This window comes from Neomonachus schauinslandi, chromosome 5 (genome assembly GCF_002201575.2).
Source record: "Neomonachus schauinslandi chromosome 5, ASM220157v2, whole genome shotgun sequence".
In the NCBI taxonomy this organism is placed as follows: Eukaryota; Metazoa; Chordata; class Mammalia; order Carnivora; family Phocidae; genus Neomonachus; species Neomonachus schauinslandi.
The window spans coordinates 126,508,628-126,531,972 of record NC_058407.1 but is presented as its reverse complement, the minus strand read 5'-3'; the positions used below and the strand labels follow the sequence as shown (position 1 = coordinate 126,531,972).

At 35.5% G+C, this 23,345-nt stretch overlaps 1 protein-coding gene across 2 annotated transcripts in view; it reads right to left on the bottom strand.

Annotated features, from left to right (window-relative positions):
* Positions 1-23,345, bottom strand: part of UPF2 (UPF2 regulator of nonsense mediated mRNA decay) — a 113,145-nt gene that overhangs the window by 27,137 nt on the left and 62,663 nt on the right. For both annotated transcript variants that reach the window (XM_021696720.2, XM_021696721.2), the window contains exons 10-16: positions 19,319-19,432; positions 16,776-16,892; positions 15,164-15,349; positions 11,656-11,859; positions 10,665-10,940; positions 8,350-8,533; positions 1,820-1,959 (exon numbers count right to left, since the gene is read on the bottom strand). In XM_021696720.2, coding sequence (XP_021552395.1) covers positions 1,820-1,959; positions 8,350-8,533; positions 10,665-10,940; positions 11,656-11,859; positions 15,164-15,349; positions 16,776-16,892; positions 19,319-19,432 — 1,221 coding nt within the window. The remainder of the gene's footprint in view (positions 1-1,819; positions 1,960-8,349; positions 8,534-10,664; positions 10,941-11,655; positions 11,860-15,163; positions 15,350-16,775; positions 16,893-19,318; positions 19,433-23,345) is intronic.

The window sequence follows — 23,345 nt, the reverse complement described above, 5'->3', positions numbered from 1 at the left end:
TGTAAGTCTGATGAATCACAGACCTGTACCTCTGAAACACATAATACATGTTTAAAAAAAAAAAAAGAAGGGAAAATGAAGGGGGGGAATCAGAGGGGGAGACGAACCATGAGAGACTATGGACTCTGAGAAACAAACTGAGGGTTTTAGAGGGGAGGGGCGTGAGGGATGGGTTAGCCCGTGATGGGTATTAAGAAGGGCACGTATTGAATGGAGCACTGGGTGTTATACGCAAACAACGAATCATGGAACACTACATCAAAAACTAATGATGTAATGTATGGTGACTAACATAACATAATAAAATAAAATTAAAAAAAAAAACAACTTCCTATTCAAAAATTAAGCTAAACTAAGTTAAACTGCATTAACTTTTTCTCTTTACCCTTTATTTTCATATTACTCAGGCAAAATAAAATGGATTAACTTTTGAAATTGAAATGCTGAACAAGAATTCCACTATCCTAATCCCTATTATACATAATAATCTGTGGGATCTGGAAGTGAACGGACCACAAAAACTGGCTAAGGAAAGCAGGAGGGGCAGCAATACACAGGTCACACAGGTCACACTGTCTGAGTTCAAATACTGGCTCAGCACTTACTACTATGAGATTTTGGGCAAATTAAACTACCTGTGCCTTATTTTCTCACCTATCAGAAACGGTTATGTAAATATTATTACTACTATAATGATAAATCTTGTACTTACTGTTAAAATATATAAATGCTACACTACACAATATTAGAATTTTAGCAGAACACTTACTTAATCTTTAAAGTTATCTTTAATTTACATAGCTGATATCCAGGAGGAAATATCATGGTTGTTAGGTGCTAGGAATAACTTTGAAAGGCCATATGGAACCAAGGACCAAGTTGAGGACCAAGACGAAAACAAAGAGCACAATTTTCTGAAGAGTGAACTAACTCTAGTCCTTTCTTTCTCAGTTGAAGTTGTAGAATATCTCACACTGCTTTTTTTTTTTTTTTAAAGATTTTATTTATTCATTTGAGACACAGAGATACAGAGAGAGAGCGAGCATGAGCAGGGGGGGAGGCAGAGGGAGAGGGAGAAGCAGGCTAAGCCAGGAGCCCAACGTAGGGCTTGATCCCAGGACCCCGGAATCATGACCTGAGCCGAAGGCAGACGCCCAACCAGGCGCCCCTCTCACACCGCTCTTATTAATCAACTATCTTCTCTCTTTAAAATGTTCTCCCTATGCTTGGAGAGCAGCCATGGGAAAGGGTGGTCTTGAGAGGGAGAAGCAAACTCCTCCAACTTCATTTATTAAACCACATCTTTCACTTCTCCTCCAGGACAAATGAACATTGTGTTTTTCTACTTAGCAAACACATGCATATCATGTATGATATTCACAACTGCAATTGGAAAAGTAAGCAATGGTTAAAAATGATACAACTTTAAAGTTATAGAAGTTCACTTTTGAAAAAGAGGAAATACATCCTAACTCTTCAGATGAGAAATACAGAAAAATGAGTCACTTTTCAATGACACATTTACTAAAGATGTTTAAATTATTAGATTCTGTTTATCTAATTAGTGCAGCAGCAAAATCTACTCTAAAAAAATGTCCTATGATCTTCTGGTCAATACTATGATTTTCTTACTTAAAAAAAAAAAACAAAAAAACACCTTAATTCCATAGGTTTTCCAACAGACATATACTACTAGTTACAGTTCCTGTAATAAAACTAAGGAGGAGATCTTATTTTATACATTAAAGAAAATCTTGGCTCAAATAATCAAGATATTCTTGTACAAATGTACCTATTGGCTATAAACAAAAGTCATCACCTCTTCTTCTGGTTCATTTACTTCACTTTCATTTCCAGATTGTTCTTCTGTTTCAGCTCCTCCTTCTTCTTCTTCTTCATCCTCTTCAAGGTTTTCTCCTTCTGTCATAGAATCTTTTGAGTCTTTGTCATTTACTAGGCCTTGAAATGAGGAGAAAGTGGAAAAAAACATAAAAAGGAGTAAATTTTCAATATTATACCACTTAATTTAGAAGTATGTATTTTTTTTTTAAAGATTTTATTTATTTGACAGAGACACAGCGACAGAGGGAACACAAGCAGGGGGAGTGGGAGAGGGAGAAGCAGGTTTCCTGCTGAGCAGGGAGCCTGATGCGGGGCTCGATCCCAGGACTCTGGGATCATGACCCGAGCCGAAGGCAGACGCTTAACGACTGAGCCACCCAGGCACCCTGAGAAGTATGTATTAAGTGAGAAAATTCAACAGCCATTTTCTCAGAATAGAATAAGCATACAATTTAGAATTATTTGAGAAACATTTTACAAACTAAAGAGACCTTCATTTCAACAAAAAAGCAATGACACATTATATATATATATATATAATGTATGTATGTATATGTGTGTATATATAAACATACGTATTGGGGCGCCTGGGTGGCTCAGATGGTTAGGCGTCTGCCTTCGGCTCGGGTCATGATCCCGGGGTCCTGGGATCGAGCCTCACATCGGGCTCCTGGCTCGGCGGGGAGCCTGCTTCTCCCTCTCCCTCTGCCTCTCTCCCTGCTCATGCTCTCTCTCTCCCTCTCTGTATCTCTGTGTGTCAAATGAATAAATAAAATCTTTAAAAAAAAAAAAAAAAACAAAAAAAAACAAAAAAAAACAAAATAAACATACGTATTTTTTTTTCTTTCACCTTCTGTTTATCTCCATCTCAGATGAACACGAACAAAACGTACCAGCATATAAAATGCAGCCTCAACCATGTAAGATGCAGCCTCGGTCACACTTTTTATCAAATGACATTTTAGAATTTCTCCAACATCAAAGATATAAAACTATGTCGCCTTCGTGGAGAAATCACATTTGGCTATCAATCTGAGTGTCTGTACATTAAGACTAAAGGAAGGAGGCAAAGTTGTGTCACCAAAGGGCTTAATTTTTTTCTTCAGTATCATCCTCCTCAGGGAATTCCCTGGCTTAAATTTGCTTCCACCTCCCATGTTCATCTACACCTCACTACCTAGTCAATTCCTCTTAATTAACATTTGAATTCCAAACCACTCGCTCTACTTTTAAAGATGCCTCGTCTGACTTGACTTTCCCCTGTTCTCTTCTGAGCCTTCTCCTATAGCTTGGGCCTCTTCTCTGTCACAAAGCATACTATCTTGGAATCCTGCTCATCTGATGCTCTTCTCAATAGAGAATATCCTTCAATGTACACTTTCAGGTCCTTCCTATACATTCTCTGAGTTCAGTCTAAATTTTACTTCCTGCATAAATGCAATGAATATCTGAATCTATTACTCTTCCTACTTGCTCCTAAAGCAGTTGGAGAATTTCTCATAGCATTTTATAAGGATACACCATGTAATGTTTTTTTCCTAATGATTTCATAAACGTTACATCAAATTATAAGGCCCTTGAAGACAAAGAACTTGTTTTATATATTCATAACTTATCAGAGGCCATACATTGATAAATACACAGTAGGTGTTTAGTAAATACTTGTTTATTCAGACTCTTAGATGATTAGAGCAGAAAGCAACTTTAGCAAGCATGTAATGATTTAACTCTTTCGTTTTATGAGGAATACTGAAGCCCAGAGAATTTGAATAATTTAACCAATAAGAGTAAAAAATTATTCCAGTGTCTTAAGTTTAAGAAATTAACCAAGAACTGACAAAAATATGAAAGTACAGAGTGATTAAAGTAGGTACACTGAAGTTTGAAAATAAAAAAAAAATTAAGAAAAGTTAGAAAATGCTCAGAGAAAGGAAAATTAATGGTGAGAAAAGAAGTTGGTGTTTCAGAATGAGAATCCATTAACTTAAAATTTCTCACTTATTAGTTTTCAGATACAAATATAGATTTTATACATATACATTTTATTTATTTACTTATTTATAGGGACTTTAAGAAGCAGAATATTGGACTATTATTTAAGTTATCAAGGGCAAAAAAATACAGTCACAACTGTCTAAATCTTACATTCTCAGTAAAAATATCACAGTACTGATAAACTCACATGGCATGAACTATCCTTACACCTTTGTTCTATCCACTTAAACATGCACAGTGGGAAGAACTATAATGTATAAGTTGCTTTGTTTTGATAGTCATACTTCCAATTTGTAAGGAAAATACATACTATTTCTAGCACACTTTCATTTGCATTGCAGGTTACTTTCAAAAGCAATTTATAAATATATTTTGCATTTGCTAAACAGTACAATAACTATCCAGCTGTTGATCCCTAGGACACTTTCAATCTAAAATAAACAATGGAGATAAAAATGTACACCCACAGGACATAGGGTTAACAAAATACAAACAACAAAATGCTGCTTGGTGCCTCAGTTCTCCTACTCATAACAGAAATAGTAATAACTGTAATACTTCCTTTCAGACTGCTTTAAATTATATTTTTCTGCTTACTTGACATGTTAAGCATTTCCTCTCATACTTAATATGTCAGAGAGAGCACAGTCTTTGAATTCTGGCTTGACAGGTTAGCCCAATGTTTTGATTTGCCAAATAGGACTAACATTACCTTCCTGTGTCATTCTGGCGTCAGACAGTACTCAATAAAAACACCAATTCTCCCCCGCCCTCCCTTATGTGATTATGTCATGTTCATTTATCTATTAGGGTATTCTATTTTATTACCAATTTGCCTGTGCTCTTTATGTAAGTGAAACTAACCTGGCATGGAAGCTATTTTCACTTTAATTTTATTTTTCTATCGTATAAAAGCTTTAAAAGCCCAAATCTGTTGCCATGTATATGATTTCTTCTACTGTTTTAGAATTTGGGAAAATTAACACCTCTCCAAATATTTGAAAATCAGATCTATTTTTAAAAATAAACTTTTTTTTAGATTTTATTTGTCAGAGAGCGAAAGAGGAGAGAGCGCGCACACAAGCAGGGGGAGCGGCAGTGGGAGAGGGAGAGGGAGAAGCAGGCTCCCCGCTGAGCAAAGAGCCTGATGCAGAACTCGATCCCAGGACCCTGGGATCATGACCTGAGTCAAAGGCAAACGCTTAACTGATCCACCCAGGCATCCCTAAAAATAAATACTTAACTCCTGAATCCATCTGGAATTTGAGAAGATGTGGCTCTATATCAATTTTCCTCCAAAATGCTGACCTACTGCCCTTATCCTATTTTTAAGATTCCTAGTTTATTATAGATAAATTATTTTGTATTTAACTGGGGGTGCTTCTAGGCCTTTTATTCTGTTCTACTGATTTTATTTCTAATTCGTAAAGTATACTGTTGGCTTTATAATTTATTCATGTGGTTTCTTTTCTTTTTCACTTCTGTTTCCCTCATTTCTGTTCCTTATACTACAATACAATCTAGAAGTTCCAAACCAGATTATATTGCCTATAACCATTTTGGTTTTGTTCTTAAATTTAAAGAGAATGTCTTAGCTAGTAATTCTATGTCTGTACTGAGAAAACCAAGATAAACACAAATATCACACAGAAATGTTACTTATAGTAACGTAAAACTGGAAATAACCTAAGTGTCAAACAATAGGATTAAAAAAATTATGGCACATTCATACAAAGGAATACAGCCAATTAAGAATTAGAAAAATATTTCATGTCAGGAAGAAATTTCATAATAGGTAGAAAAAAATCCAGTTATAAAACTGCAAACGTGAAAAAATTTTAAAAGAACAGAACATATACCAAAAAATGTTAACACATGATTATTCTTATGTATGGAATGGGACTTTTGTTTTCTTGGTATTTTTCACAATTTCTGCCATAAACAAGCATTACTTTTTTTTTTTAAGATATATTTATTTTACAGAGAGATAGAGTGAGGGGAGGGGCAGAGGGAGAGAGAGAATCCTCAAGCAGACTCCATGCTGAGCGCAGAGCCTGACGTGCGGCTTGATCCCACAACCCTGAGATCATGACCTGAGCCGAGATCAAGTCGGCCATTTAAACAATGGAGCCACCAGGGGCTCCAAACAAGTACTACTACTTTTAATAATATTAAAATGACTTTCAAAATACAAAGGAACTTTGTAGTGCTTTCTCATTAACTATTATGTTAGCATTGGGCTGTTATAAAGTTAAAATAATATGAATTTACAAAGTGCTTGAAAACAAAAAAACTACCAAAGGCAAGATCCTGTATTATCTTATGGTTTATCAATAGGAAATAGATTTAATATACATAATCACTTATGTATATCTTCTTCCTGATATTTAGACTCTAAAACAGGAGGAAAATGGGACAACTTGGGAGCATATTGATTCTAGTTGTCATCATCTTTAGAGTTTGATTCACAAATGGTGGCCTGTTTTTCCCTTCCCATATTCTAAACAAGAACAGACCCCCTCAAAAGAAGCCTGAGGTCCTTTAACTTAACCCTTTGCTCTATAAAGGATAAAGCACACCACACTCTGTACTGCTACCAAACTAGGTGTCAAACTAGTGTTACCCGTGCCCACTACACAGAGAGTACCATTTGTAAAAGTTTTTGGGAAACAAAGCTAAGACTTAACTACATCAAAGCACTTGAAGTAGGAGCACCTGCGTGGCTGTCGATTAAGCCTCTGCCTTCGGCTTAGGTCATGATCTCAGGGTCCTGGGATTGAGCCCCACATGGGGCTCCCTGCTCAGCAGGGAGTCTGCTTCTCCCTCTCCTCTGTCCTCCCCCACTTTCTTGTGCTCTAATAAAATCTTTAAAATAAAAAAAATTTTTAAAAGCATTTGAAGTAAATGAAATAATTAAGATAAATGAGTACTCTGCCTGAAATGATCATTTTATACAATTGGAAATCTGAAAAGGAAAAAAAAAAACCAGATAACTTGGGACAAAAGTTCAAAGAACAAAGGGATCACATATGCCCCTCTGGGTGGAGTGGTAGAAAAGGGAACAGTTTCACAATCAGGAGCACCTTTAAAAATACTGCTCAAATAGGTAACAGCAATCATATTCTCAAAGGAGGATGGACCTTTGGAGAAAGAAATCCTATTAAAATGCTGGATATAATATGAAAAAAAATAGTTTTAGAGGAAAAAAAGTCACAAATACCTTTGCCATGAAAAGTAGTTCTTTAGATATGCGACATAGTAAATTTATGCAGTTAGCATAAATGGTGAAGCTTAAGGATCTCCTAATGACAGACATATGGGTATCAAGTGCTGGCAGGAAATAAAACACTAGCTTAACAGCCTAAAAATATGTTACTTTGAAATGACTACAATAAAACATGCTAACATGCTAAGAATTAATTAGCAAGCAAACCAGATTGGTAAGGCTGTACCTCATTCCAGTTATTTCCACTGACAAAGTTAGTCAGCTCCTACTCCCTGGCAGCTGTTCAAGAGCGAACTCTTCTTCCAGAACAGTCTCAGAAGGATGTTGAGAAACTAAACAGACCAACTGTCCTATAGCACGTAGTTCTCACATTTTCTCTGGTCCTTAGAAATAGAGACAACTGGGCGCCTGGGTGGCTCAGTCGTTAAGCATCTGCCTTCGGCTCGGGTCATGATCCCAGGGTCCTGGGATCGAGTCTCGCATCGGGCTCCCTGCTCAGCGGGAAGCCTGCTTCTCCCTCTCCCACTCCCCCTGCTTGTGTTCCTGCTCTCGCTATCTCTCTCTCTGTCAAATAAATGAAAAAAATAAAAAAAAAAATCTTAAAAAAAAAAAAAAAGAAATAGAGACAACTTTCCCAGGGAATAAGGTCTGAAATTCCACAGGGTAGTTCCAAAACTTCTAACAGATACTCTCCCTACAGTGTCTAGCCTGCAGTATCTTAGGAAATAATGCTTGTTGGAAATATATACTGTATATATAAGAGATGCTTTCATCAAAAGTGTTTTGTTTTAGCAACCAAAACTTCTACTAATTAAGAGAGGCTGACAGGAGAGTGTGTTTTGTTTGTTTGTATTTAAAGATTTTATTTATTTATTTGACAGAGGGAGAGACAGCGAAAGAGGGAACACAAGCAAGGGGAGTGGGAGAGGGAGAAGAAGGCCCCCCGCCAAGCAGGGAGCCCGATGAGGGGCTTGATCCCAGGACCCTGGGATCATGACACGAGCGGAAGGCAGATGCCTAACAACTGAGCCACCCAGGCGCCCCAGGAGGTGTTTTTCCATCACTATCCTTTCCTTCAAGTCTTACATGACTGTTTTCCTCTAAGTCGGGATTATTTAATGAAATCAAGAAGTATGCCACCCAGGTCTTACCTAACACTATTATGTAACACTCAACATTGAAAACAGAAAATATACAAAAGCAAACTCTGATAACAACATAAAGCAAATTCTAGAAACAATCTGGCAAATATCATCTTCATTTTCTCTCTGTAATTAATTGCTTACCTAGTTTTATTAAGAATTCTCGTTCCAAGTCGTGTACCTGCCTGAGGGATTCTTCCAGAGAATTACAGAGTTTGATCTTTGGTCTTAGCAGTTCTAGTGTATCACTGATCATGTAATCTATGTCAATAGGAAATGGATGGTCTTTTGTCCAAACCTCCAAACTTTTCTTCCACCAAACATAACGCTGATAACAAATGAAAAATAAATTTAGCTATAAGAAATTAATAACAAAAATATTTAAAATAATAATCTACGTTGTGATGTTACCTAGTTATAATAACTAAGCTAAAACTTAGTTGTATAAAACACCTACCATTTTTATTAATGGTCAACAGTAATAATCCTAATCCAGTTTCTAAGCCATTTGGTGATTTTAATTTTTTTATTACAACTGTCAAAAATCCCTTTTAAAGGCAAGGAAAAATCATAAATAAAATACCAAATAAATTTCCAGGTACTGAAACAAGGCAGAAACCCTACTCCCAAACCCCAAACAGGGTTTAAATATTTTACAAAACAACAAAAGCAACCAGATTCAAAGCCATAATTTTGATATGTTTTTATTATTTTCTCTATGCTACCTGCTCTGTTTTTTAAACAGGTCAATTAAAGTATCTGAAAATACAATTTTTGAAATATATAAAAATCATTAATCCACAAGCATTTATTGAACAGCTACTGTGTATATGGCACTGTTTAGAGATCTTCCCTCTCTTCTCCTAGCCTGGTTCCTTCATTCTATTTTCTACTTTGTAATTCGTAAGTTTAACTAAAAAGCACAACCCAAGAATTTGCTTATATATAAAAGGGTATTCTTCTGGGTGTTTTCTCCTCTCCAGTTTGTAGGTCTTTGCTACTGAAAGTGTGGACCTCAACTGGGAGCTTGTTAGAAATGCGGACTCTGGGGCCCCTACTCTAGACTAAATGAATCACAGTCTGCATTTTAACAATATCTCCAGGTGGTGCATATGTATATTAAAGTTTAGAAGCACTGCTGCAGGTGGTCCTTTCTATCTGACCTTGCCATATTAACTGTACATTCTCTGACCTAGAACACACTGCCCTCATCCCCCAGACTTCACTCACTCCTTACTCCCAATTCCCTAGGTATACCCTGCTACACCTTTCTGCTTGTTAATCAAAATATACTTTTGTCTCTTTCTGCTCCTGGATATTTCTGAGTGGCTTTTTTCTCTCAGTCTGGGATTTCAGAGTGAATGCAAATAAGGATACTCTTCTGAAAGAGAATTTACTTTTGATGCTGATAGTTACAGCTGACATTTTGCAGCAAAACTTTGGTTTTCGATACAGTCTCCAACTTAAGATAGTCCTTACATACAACAGGGAATCTGACTCTCAAATCTGCAAAACTCCCCTCCCCATTTTCTTATCAATTCAGAGAACAAGGGATTAACAAGTTGTCCTCTATTGCACAGGTACAGTGATAGAACAAAGTTAACAACTGATCTTCCCCCAGAGTATTTGCCCCCACTTAACACCAGCCACTATGTGGATATATTTTTGATACTTCAAAAGTTATAGTTTTAAATTTATTTTCTTCACCAATAAATAAATGAAGAAAACACTAACAAGAGATTATATAGAATAGAATGATCATATAGAATTGAATGGTACTTTCGGTACTTTATTTCAGTAAACCTGGAGAATTCAATAGTGAGTAGTTCAACCTAAACCTAAGTTAACTTTTGCAACACCAACCTTATAAAAGTTGTAGGACCTTCTCCATATTTGTTTCTGAATTTAATTTATTCTAAATCATAAGTTTACATAATTAACTGAAATTAAAATAGGGAAGTACAACCCAAGAGTTTACCATGAGTGAACAAATATTTTTTCCTGTGTTGAAAATAACGTATTTTCCCAAAAACTATAGCTTTTTTCTTAAAAAAAAAAAAAAAAGTGAAATCGTTTAGAAACAAGAATTTTAGATGTAAAATCAGAACACAGACGAGTTAAAAATGTTATCAGATGTACAAAAATCACAGGTAATTTAATTCATAAATTACCATACGAAACACCATAATCCATAAATTAATATCAAATTTATAAACCATACCAAAATAATTCCCAAAATTAACGATCAATCATTGTTAATCATAAAAGTGACAATACAAGTAGAATGTTTATATAGAATTCATCATATATTTTTAATCTGTAGCATACCCTTGCAGGAAGAAAAAAATCTAATCTAATGATGATGTGATATATGAATGCTACTGTGTTTCTTCTCTAATACTTCTGTAACACAAGCAATTCATTAAATGATGCCAAGCTGCATATTTGAGTTTACATACCTGAAAGTATACAAGGAAGCAATCAAGTTTTCGTTTACTGGAACCTCTGTCAAAGTACTGGCCACAGGTATCCAAAATAGTGCACACTAGTCTAATTCTGAAAAGGTGCTCAGGAGGATCTAGTGAACTTGGAGAGCCATCTGGGTTAACACCAAATGAAGTAAAAGAATAAAGAGTCCTAAAAATAACAGCTGATTCCACCATTCGATAATTATAAAGTTCCCCTAAGAACTTGGCACTGCTGATACGTCTCTGATTAAATTTAGGTTGATTAACCTAAAGAAAAAAAAAACAGATTTCCATTAAAGAGTAGTAATGTGCTGAAAAGAGGTAAAATTCTCCCCTGTCATTTGATAATACCCATTACTGAAAGAACACTAAACAGAGAAAAAAAAAATGGGTTCTTTCCTTCTTTTCTAATAAAGTGATCATTTTTGGGTATACTTTTTCTCTAAGAAATGGCTATCTTTAAAATGTTTTAATAAAAAAAACAAGTTAAATATTAAATTTAGTATTAAGCTATCATTAACTGAGTTGATGACACAGTTAACATGTAATTCTCCCTAGCAGCCCCCCATAGCTTATTTTTCTGTAATCCATGATTAAGGAAACGATAACAGAAAGAGGAAACGGTTTACAGAAATTCTTATCAAAAGATTACCAGTTCACCTAATTAAAAGATTTATAGATTCCTATAACCTGAGTTCTAGTGCCCCAGAAATAATTAAATCTACTATACTCTTCCAAAATAAGCCTAACTGAACTTGAGAAAAAGAAGCAAAAAAACTTCTCCAGCAACAGCCTGAAAGACGACTAGGAAATCTGAGACAACAGGGTTCTTTAAGAAAACAGTAACTCTGAAGAAACAGTAAACTGACATCATAAGGGAAAAGGAAGGTTTCCAAATTATTATTTTTCAATAATCGGTTTAAAAGCTGTTTAAATTCTCCACACACTCCAATTTGATAACTTTAAGGAAAGTGCTTATTACCTCCATTCCTAATCGAATATCTTCTAAAACTCCATCCACAACATGGATTCCAACATCTTCTTGGTAGAGGACCAGTCCTGCTAAAAGGTTGGCTACACAATGAATACTATTATATTTCACATTCCAGATGTTTATCATACAACAAATAACATAGTCTTTCACTTCTTGGTCCTGCCAGGGCAACTTTCGCATCTGTCTCAAAACCTACACGGAGAGAATTTTGTTTCAATTACTAAGATAAGTATATAATACTCCAATATACCCAATAATATAGATATTTGGATTTTGCAGTCATAGAACTTTTGAAATGAAAAATACTTTAGGGGCACCTGGGTGGCTCAGACGGTTAAGCGTCTGCCTTTGGCTCAGGTTATGATCCCAGAATCCTGGGATCAAGCCCCACATCGGGCTCCCTGCTCAACAGGGAGCCTGGTTCTCCCTCTCACTCTGCCTGCTGCTTCCCCTGCTTGTACACTCTGTCAAAATAGATAAAATCTTTAAAAAAAAAGAAAAATACTTTAGAGATCCTCTCCCAGCTTCTTCACTTTAGAGACAGGAAAAGTGAGATATTTCTAATTACTGGCAAAATTTAGTCACATTTGCCCTACATCTCTTCATGATGCCCCTAAATTTCCTAGAGTTTCCAGATCTTCAATCAGGCTAATAGAGTATACTCACAAAATCCAATCACTATAAAGAAGATGTGGTGTATATATATACAATGGAATATTATGCAGCCATCAAAAGGAATGAGATCTTGCCATTTGCAACGACGTGGATAGAACTGGAGGGTGTGATGCTGAGCGAAATAAGTCAATCAGAGAAAGACATGTATCATATGACCTCACTGATATGAGGAATTCTTAATCTCAGGAAACAAACTGAGGGTTGCTGGAGTGGGGGGTGGGGTGGGAGGGATGGGGTGGCTGGGTGATAGACATTAGGGAGGGTATGTGCTATGGTGAGCGCTGTGAATTGTACAAGACTGTTGAATCACAGATCTGTACCTCTGAAACAAATAATGCAATATATATTAAGAAAAAAAAAAAAGAATGGGCGCCTGGGTGGCTCAGTTGGTTGAGCGACTGTCTTCAGCTCTGGTCATGATCCTGGAGACCCGTGATCGAGTCCCGCATGGGGCTCCCTGCTCAGCAGGGAGTCTGCTTCTCCCTCTGACCCTCCCCCCTCTCATGCTCTCTCTCTCATTCTCTCTCTCTCAAATAAATAAATAAAATCTTTAAAAAATTAAAAAAAAATAAAAAAATAAAAAAAGAAGATAGTAGGAGGGGAAGAATGAAGGGGGGAAATCGGACGGGGAGACGAACCATGAGAGACAATGGACTCTGAAAAACAAACTGAGGGTTCTAGAGGGGAGGGGGGTGGGGGATGGGTTAGCCTGGTGACGGGTATTAAAGAGGGCACATTCTGCATGGAGCACTGGGTGTTATGCACAAACAATGAATCATGGAACATTACATCAAAAACTAATGATGTAATGTATGGTGATAAACATAACAATAAAAAAGTAAAAATAAAATAAAAATAAAAACTATTTTTGTAACTGATAAAAAAAATCCAATCACTAAAAACATATACCCAAGGTTTACCAAAAATATTTTCTTTTGCATATCACTAACGTAAATAATCTCAGATATTTTTTATAAATCAAAAATTTCTAGTAAATAAGTAAACCCAAGATCAGTGGGTTAAAAGATAACTTAAGATGGACATCAAGACTAGTATTACACAGCATCTTGTTTCCTCATGTGTAAAGGGGGGATAGTAACAGCACTTACTCCACAGTTTGTTGTTAAGGATTAGACAAGTTAAAATATGTGAGGTACATAGGAAACTGACTGGTTCATTATAAGTACCGCATAAAAGTTAGCCATTAACTGTTTCAAAAACTCTACTGGTAATGAGATGGTGAGCAGAGTTCTACCTATAATCATGTTCCTTCCATTTTTATTCTGGAAGAAAAAAAAGAAAAGAAAAAAAAAAGGATACTATTGGCAGATCTCAAAGCACTCTTTTCATCTCTATAGCCACCATCCATCTTTTTTTTTTTTTTTTTAAGATTTTATTTATTTATTTGAGAGAGAGAGAAAGAAGGCGCAGCAGGGAGGGCAGAGGGAGAAGGAGAAGCAGACTCCCGGCTGAGCAGGGACCATAATGTGGCACTCGGTCCCAAGACCCTGGGATCATGACCTGAGCCGAAGGCAGACGCTTAACCAACTGAGCCATCCAGGTACCCTAGCCACCACCCATCTTTCAAGCACTTACTATGTTCTCAAATAAGCTTTAGTGGAAATGTTAATGTCTTAACCACACAGCAACCTATATTTTTTAAACTTTTAGCTAATTCTAAAACTGCTTTCAAACTGCTTGTTGGAAACAACTATTTCTGACTCTCTGAAAGCTGAGTCCAATTTCCAAAGTCCCATGATCATTCTTTATCACCCATGTATAATGTATGTATTACTGCACACCTTTTCTCCTCCCCACAGGTTTTCTCTATCCAGCAGGTAATTTGTTTTACATTTTTTTTCCTAAAAAGAAAAAAGTTCTACACTGTGTTGTTTCAACTTGCAGAGTTAACCATGAAATGTTCTGTTCAACATTTCCTACTTAAAAAGTGAAGTTTCTAACAAGGTAACTGCAATAATTAAGAAAACAGGTCCGCACTTCTTAACCTTTTCTGGAAATTGACCAAAATTATGAAATTTCAGAGGGCCACGGACCTCCTAAAGCCCACTCAAGGATAGGATCCCCAGTACTGAAACAGAATATTTAAAGTCAAATTCATTATAGAACATCAGCGACAAAGTAGTAATTTCAAATATAAACAGCACCAAAATTAAAATTACAAGAGTTACCACTTCAGAGTAAGAATCATAAAAGGTAAACATAAGTCCTATATACTATGTATCATCATACGACTTCCATTTTAGGATGACTTGTATAGAAGCAATCACAATTCAACTTGTAATCTAATCTTAACTCTCCTAAACTTCACTGCTGAAACTTTAACAGCTCTGCTTCAATTTCTCCTATAATGCAAGCTGCTTACATTTCTTATCCATACTTTGTCAAACACTGAAGCAATCTATAAACAAACTGATCTGGAGAAACTGAAATATGTTCTTGACTGAAACAATTTAGTGCACAGGCTAGAAGCCAAGTGCACTGCTTTTTTTTTTTTTAAAGATTTTATTTATTTGACAGAAAGAGACACAGCGAGAGAGGGAACACAAGCAGGAGTGGGAGAGGGAGAAGCAGGCTTCCCGCGGAGCAGGGAGCCCGATGCGGGGCTCGATCCCAGGACCCTAGGATCATGACCTGAGGCGAAGGCAGACGCTTAATGACTGAGCCACCCAGGCGCCCCACACTGCTCTTAATACTATAATCATTCGGATGAATAAGAATTAGTTTGGTTGAATATTATATCATCTTAGCACTACTACAAATCTTGAATTGACTATTACTTTATGACTTCAATGAGATTTACCTTCTCAGTGGTAACCTTGGAGAGATCCTTGTACAAAAGTTTCCGGACATATTCCTGGAGAGGAGGACGTTTCTTTTTTACTGTTTTTTCAGCTGGAGGTGGGTTGCAGTAGTAATACGCATTCTCCACCATTGTAACATATCTTGCATCGAGGTGCATTGCTTGTTTCTTTCTCATCATTTGCTCCTAAAATAAAAACGTCTAAGTCAAACTACTTTTATTCTAATGTTTATCCCTAACCAAATTTCTATTCTCAGTGACAGAATTTCAGGATAAAGAACCAGAAAAGGAGGAAGAATAAAAAAATCCAATCATTAGGTATTCCTAAGAATATACTAGCACACTATTATACCAAAACCATGTTTTTAGAACAAATCAGTCCATGACTGCTTGGTGTTAGACCTTAGGCTCTGACACAGCTCTACAAGCAAGAAAACTAAAAGCAGCCAAAGTTTATAACTTGTCCACAGCCCCTGAGCATCAACTCAAGAGGCGGTGATTCAAAACGGATCTAGTCAACCAGTGATAAAAGCTAGCTGCTTTTGCTATAAGAGGGGAAACGATCTACTGAGCCAATCCAATATTCATCCATACCACCATGACTAGTAAATGTTTTCCCTAGCAAAAAGAGAGGATCCAAATATTGTAAATAAATACAAGACATTAAAAGCTAGCTCTATCACATTTTTATACACATGGTCTCATTTAACCTTAAGAGCCTGAGCCAAAGAGCAAGAAGAGCTTTTTCCTTGTTACGATAAAAATTTGAACTTGGAATAACTTTTGTTAGTGTGATATAAGCCTAGAGAGAATTTGAAAATCAATTCCATTTGACAGCCTCCACATTAATACTTTTATTAGAAATAAATTCTCATGTTTCTTCATATTAAATATTATTGGCAGAGAATATTCAGGCTCACAACTGGATTCTAAAAAAAAAATAAGTTATCTAAAGAAAATGATACAATCAAGACTTCTGTAACAGTAACACTGATGTAATGACAGTATATGCCCAGGGATTCCTAAATCTGAGCTCTCTTTAACACTAACACCAATATTCACTCTGCCACCATACTTCCCACCCTCCCAAGGCTGCAAGGGAATGCATGGATATTATCAATAAGCATAATAACTTAATTGCTTAATAAACTTGATGGCCATTTCAGCATCCTAAGTAGCTTAAGAAAGAGCTTCTACCCCAAGTTAATTTTTCAAGCTTACCGTTTTTAATTTTTAAATTAAATTTTCTATTTTTAAGCTTGTAATTTATATGCTTAAGACACTTTAACAATGGCTTCTTTGACCATTCTAGAACATCCGTAAAAAACGGCTCTAACATAACAGTATTAACAGTACTTGCTCATTTGCATCATTTATCAAAAGGTTGAACTTAATCCTCCTTTACAATACAGTGAACTCACTGGAAGCCAAGTGAGAAAAATTCCTACAACTGTCCTGGAATGGCCACAGCACATAAATATGGGAGGTTCTAGTTTAGGCAGAAATGCTTCTATTTATATAGCAGAGCAAGATCATAGGCACTGGTCAATATTTCTAACCCCTGAAGTAAATCAAGAACCTCAAGCTCTTGCTAGGATCCTCAAGCCCTTACCAAAAGTACACTGGTCCTCAGGTGTGATTCTGGTGATCTGAAAAGAAACCTTCCACATGTTTCTAGTAGAGTACATGCCATTTCAATATGGTGATGGGAAAAGTCTGACAGAAGCATCTGCAATAATAATGATGATGAGAAAACACAAAGACAACACTTCAATCCTATTAAAGAAAGAAAATACAGATCTAATGTGTGTAACAACTTTAAAAATGTTATGTCTGAAAAACAAAAGTTAGTCTACTTTGGCTTAACAAGCTTCACTGCTGAGTATCTTGTGTTCAGCCACAAAAATTTTATATAAAATCGTCAATATATTTAATGCCTTTTCTTTAAGATAAATACATGAAACTAGTATTACAGCCCTTTCTATATAATGACTATTAGATGCTATGTATTTAAACATCTATGAAATACACAGCTAACATTTACTAAATCTTTTTTTTTGTTTTGGTTTTATGACATTTACTTGTAAAATTCTGACCACAACAGGCTCATTGTATGAACAAACATAACATACTGCCATAACGTTTCAGTATTTATCCTCCCAATTTTTCTCTATGCATATTTTCTAAACCAAAACAGATTCAAACATATCACATTATTTAATAACTTGGTATTTTTTCAGCTAATATGACTATTTTGCTGTGTCCTTATTTATCCTTCTATGGCATGATTTAAAAGGGGCATATTACTGTATAATATGAACTACACTAAAACTTAAGTGATTCTTATTTATTGGGTATTAAAATTTTTTACGTTTCTTGCTACTTAAACAACTGTGGGACAAACATCCTTGTAGATAAATTTGTGCACGTGTTTATTTCCTTAAAACAAACACACAGAAATGGAATTTCTAGGTCAAAGAAATGTATATCCTCCTGTGTGTTTGTAATAATTACTATAAAAAAAATATACTAACATTTAAATGGTTCCATGGTATGATTCCCTTCAAATACAGCATTGAGAAATCTTACATAATCACTCTTAAAATGCTGTCTGGAGTTTCCCTAAATGTATTCTGTTGTCTTCTGAGATGCTCCAAGTAGGTTTAGGAAACTTAACCCCTTGAATATCAATAATGACTATTAATATTTTAAACACTCTTAAGAAATCAAGCAGTAAAGAAACTTGATAAATTTGTTTAACTCGGGGTTTTCCAAATGTACTTGAATCCATGAGACCCACTTTGTGTACTATACCTAATATACTAAGGAAATCAATTTGATATAAAATTTGTCATTGTTAGTCATGATCAATTCCAAATGTAGAATTATTCCATCTCTGCTGCATCAGCTTTCCCACATATAATTACTTACTAATTTCTAGCTTAATTCCATTGTGGACAAAAACACTCTGAATAATTTCAGTCTTTTCTAATTTGCTGTGATTTTTTTGTTGTTGCCTGACTGATCCATGTGCATCTGAAGAGATTTTAAGTTCTGATGCTATTGGGTATAGTGTCAATCAGATCCAGGTTGTTAACTGTATTGTTCAATTCTGTATATATACTAATTTCGTCTGCCTCTTCTTTCAGTTAGTGAAAGGTGTTTCAAAGTCTCTCACTATGACTGTGGATTTCTTTCCTTGTTGATTCTTGTTTTATATATTTTGAAGGTCCCTTAACTGGATTCATACCAATTCAGAAAGGTAATAGGTAATAGTTTCCTGCTAAAATTAGCTCTTCATCATTATGAATTGTCCTTCTTTATTTATAATAAATGCTTTGTACCTTGTTTGATGATAATGAAAATAGGTGAATTTTTTTTTTTAAAGATTTATTTATTTCAGAGAGAGACAGATGAGCATGAGTAGGAGGGGCAGAGGCAGAGGGAGAAGGAATGTCAAACAGACTCTCTACTAAGCACGGAGCCCGACGCGGGGCTCGATCCCATGACCCCGAGATCACCACCTGAGGTGAAACCAAGAGCTGGACGCTCAACCGACTACGCCACACAGATGCCCAAAACCAGGTAACTTTTAGTCAGTGCTTCCATGGTATATTCCCCCCATCTTTTTACATTGGCCTTTCTGGTCTTCATATTTATCTTTCTTGTAGGCAGCCTACAGTGTTGTTTTAATCAAGTCTTATATTCTTCAGGCTTTTACTTCATGTATTTTGTCCTTTTACATGTAATTACTGTGATAGCTGCATTTCTATCTACCATACTATTATTTGTTTTCAACTCTGCTTATCTGTTTAACATTCTTTTTTACTCCTTTCTTGTCCTTCGGATTAAACAAATATTCCTTATTTCAATTTTTCCAGGGGCGCCTGGGTGGCTCAGTCGTTGGGCGTCTGCCTTCGGCTCAGGTCATGATCCCGGGGTCCTGGGATCGAGCCCCGCATCGGGCTCCCTGCTCGGCAGGAGGCCTGCTTCTCCCTCTCCCACTCCCCCTGCTTGTGTTCCCTCTCTCGCTGTGTCTCTCTCTGTCAAACAAATAAAAATCTTTAAAAAAAAAAAAAAAAAAAAAAAATTTTTCCAGCATTTATAACTAAAACTTTGTCTATTAGAAACAACTCAAAATAATGCAGCACTAACCTTTAAACAATGTAATGTATCATTTTTTGTGAACATCTTAAATTTAGTTAATTCTCCAATAAAACGAACAGTTTTGTTCTTTGTTTCAATATTGATCTGGTCCTTTTTTCGTACCTATAAAATAAGAGAAAAGAGACATTAGCTAGAGAATTAACATTTTGAAATCTATGTGATAAGAAATGTAATTTTAGTAAGATTACATTTGGGTAAATTTCTTGCTATTCAAATTACTTTACGTTAAGGCAAAATAAGCTCTGTGGAACACGAGTGCCGGGATATGATTTGCCAATAGTTCCATGGTCAAATAATTTCGGGAAACGATGCACTTTTTTGGGCTTAAATTGGTTCTCAAATAAAGAAGCCTGTTTAACCTAATTTAATTCAATTTATCTCAAATTTATTTAGCAACATAAACCTCCTTTTGAGATGCTAGCAACCACTAGTTAATATCCCAGTAAATTAATATTATAAGGAACACATTTTAGGAAATGCTGCTTTAAAAATAATAAGTACCAAGAGCTCACTTAAGCAAAAATACTATCAAGGCTTAGTATACTACACTTATGAACTACAGTATGCATTTTCTATCACAAACTCATTACAGTAGAATTTCTGATATAATCACTATTCTTTTTTATTGCAAATACAAGGCCTCTAACTTAGGCATACATTTCAAGAAATATTCAGTACAACAAAATCCTATTCCAATAGTACAATGCAAACATATGTCAAGATAAATGTAAGTGGATTACATTTTCAAGACAAAAAAACCAACAGTCTAGAAACCTTTTATGTGAACAACAGTGACAATAACATGGTGGTGCCTTGAACTAGTTTAATGTACTTTTTCAGAATACTCTCTCTTATTCAGTTGTTCAATATGGTGGTGCCTTGAACCAGTTTAGTGTTTTCTACTTTTCCAGATTACTATCCTATCTTATTTGTTCCACATAACAACATTCTGAGAAAGAAACAATAGCTGTTATAATCTGATTTAATAATTTAAACAACAAAACAACACAAAGCTCTTAAATGACTTGATGAAAGATCAGTACTAAATTCCCAGTCTCTTAACTATTACTTGAGAATTCCACTACCTTAGTATATCCTGGGTTTTAAAACAAGGCCTAAAGTCACCAGCAGCTAGACAATTAATGAGTCATTTATATAAATACTAAACTTCTATGTACTCAAGGAGCTAACACTTAGATTGAATTTATCATCTTCATTTTTAAGGACCTACTTTCTACAGTATACAGAGATAGGTGTTAAGATTTTTTAGCTCTTCAGGGATAATTTTTAAACAAAACTATGTTTACTCATTTAAAGCATCAGAGCAAACTAGAAACTCACTATTAGCATTTATTAAAGCATCAATAAAACTGCATCGATTAAAAATAAAATCATAAAATTCAACTCACAGAACTTTAACCTTGACTGTTTCAGCAATTCAGAAAAGAGCACAGCTTTCATAAAGATCCTTTCAAAATTAATGTTTGTTAAGTAATGCATATGAAAAGCTCCTCATACTGATTTATCTTTTTTATGAACTCCTAGGATACATTAAGAGTATGGACTCTAGACCAGACTTGCTGGGTTTAAATCCCAGCTCTATCACTTACTAGCTGTTACTTAAACTCCGTGCCTCAATCTCCTCATCTTTAAAATGGAACTAATAAAAGTAACCTAGCTCATAAAGTTGTTGTCTTAAGTCAACTGATACATGTAAAGTACACACAATAGTGCCTGGCACCAGGAAGAGTTCAATAAATATTAGCTATTATTAATTTTATCCATCGTTGTGTATTTGTATCACTAATACATGGACACTAAATAATGCTTATGGAGTGAACAAAGAAATGAAAACACTTAATGTTTATAGATGTATCGCAGGGACAAAAAAGAGCAAATGATCTATAGTTAAAAATCTGAGCCCTTGCAGTCATTCTGTGCCATTCTGGGGGTATATTATCTTGGATAATTCATATAAATTCCCTGAACTGTTGGTTCACTTGGTAAAATAAAGATAAAAATAAGGATGGTGATGATGATGGAGGTGGTGGTAGTAACAACAGCTACACTTCACTTGATTTCTAAGCAACTAGTGTACAGAAGAAAAGATTATATCCACTTTAAAAAGATGTTTAAGAGGTGTTTTAAATGACAGCAGAATGCTTCTCAGTGAGAAATAAAGAATGGAAAATTATACATATACTATAAATTCATCCCCCCCCCCAAAAAAAGCTACAGAGGGGAAAAAAGGTAAAGAAAATATACTAAAAGATTAATAGGTTTGCTTTAAAGTGATGAAATTATGGGGCATCCCCTCTTCTCTCTAAATTATGTATTTTATATTTTCTTAATAACCCACACTGAGCATGTTTCTTCTACAGCTGAAGAAACATGGAAGCAAAAAATGTATAAGGAAGCAATTAAAAAATAATATAATGAAGCTGAGTCTTTAGAGGGAATAGGGCTGAGAAGTGTACAAACATGTCTTTAAAAATCTCTTTGGGTGATTCTGCATGTACAAGCTCTTAGTAACTGCTGTGGAACATTATACAATTTTAGGTATTACTGAGCATTATAACTTCCAAAACATGTAACATAGTGTATCATCTACAATTATTCTTAAATATTATTGAAGGTAAGGAGGTACAATCTAATTAACATGACAAAATTACAGAATTTTTTAATGAATTACGGAAAACCAATTATCTCACTCCCTCATTTTCAGATGAAAAAAATGAAGGCTTTTTAAAAGGCTGTAACTTGGGCGCCTGGGTGGCTCAGTCAGTTAAGCGGCTGCCTTCAGCTCAGGTCATGATCCCAGAGTCCTGGGATCGAGCCCCGCACCGGGCTCCCTGCTCAGTGGGGAGCCTGCTTCTCCCTCTCCTCCCCGCTCAGTGTTCTCACTCGCTATCTCTGTCTCTCGCTCTCAAATAAAATCTAAAAAAAAAATTAAAAGGCTGTAACTTAAAAAAAAGACTGACTTATTCTGACCCTTTATTATTTTCCAGTCTCATTTGTTGACTCCTTATGATCAAAAGGTATGTCAAAACACTTCTGCAGAAGCAAATGAATTAATGTAAAATTTTCTATATATTTCTAGTTCAATGTCTATATAGAATTTTACTTACATAATCAATCTTCATTAGCAAAAATGTTGCTTACAACTCATTTATTAATGACAGCTAAAATTGAGATCAACTAAATAGCTAAATTCATAAGCATTAATAAAAACTCTTCAGATACATCAACATATAAAAAGTAAGGATTTCCGAGGCCTATCTAGGAAGACCCTCCTCCCCAAACTGGTCCTTCTATAACTTCACCCAAATAGACATTATACATCGTCCTCTATAATTTGCTCATTTTGTTCTACATAAACTTTATTCATTTAATCATTCTAATTTTTTGGAAAATCTACTCTATGCTAGACACTAAGGAGGCACTGAGTCTATAAACAAGTAAATTTGCTTGCAAAATTTATTTTATGCTGTGGACCACTGATCTCCAGGGTAGGGTGGGTAAGACTCTTGATCTACTAGAGTGTTGGAAAAAAGTCTTAGAACTTTTTTTTTTTTTTGAAAGATTTTATTTATTTATTTGACAGAGAGAGACACAGCGAGAGAGGGAACACAAGCAGGGGGAGTGGGAGAGGGAGAAGCAGGCTCCACGCAGAGCAGGGAGCCCGATGTGGGACTCGATCCCAGGACCCTGGCATCATGACCTGAGCCGAAGGCAGTTACTTAACTGACTGAGCCACCCAGGCGCCCAAAAGTCTTAGAACTTCTATTTATGTTTTTGATCTCATACTTTTCAATTTACTTTTATTTTATAAATTTACATAAAATATTTCATACAATTGCAAATACATACAATTTACATATAAGTATGCCAAACTGGGATATGTGGTCAATTTATTTTACCACTAGAGAGATTTGATTTAAAAAGCTGAAAGACCACTAATTTTAAAAATGTTAGTCAGTCTGATATATTTCAATAAAAGCTGTCCCTTCACTGT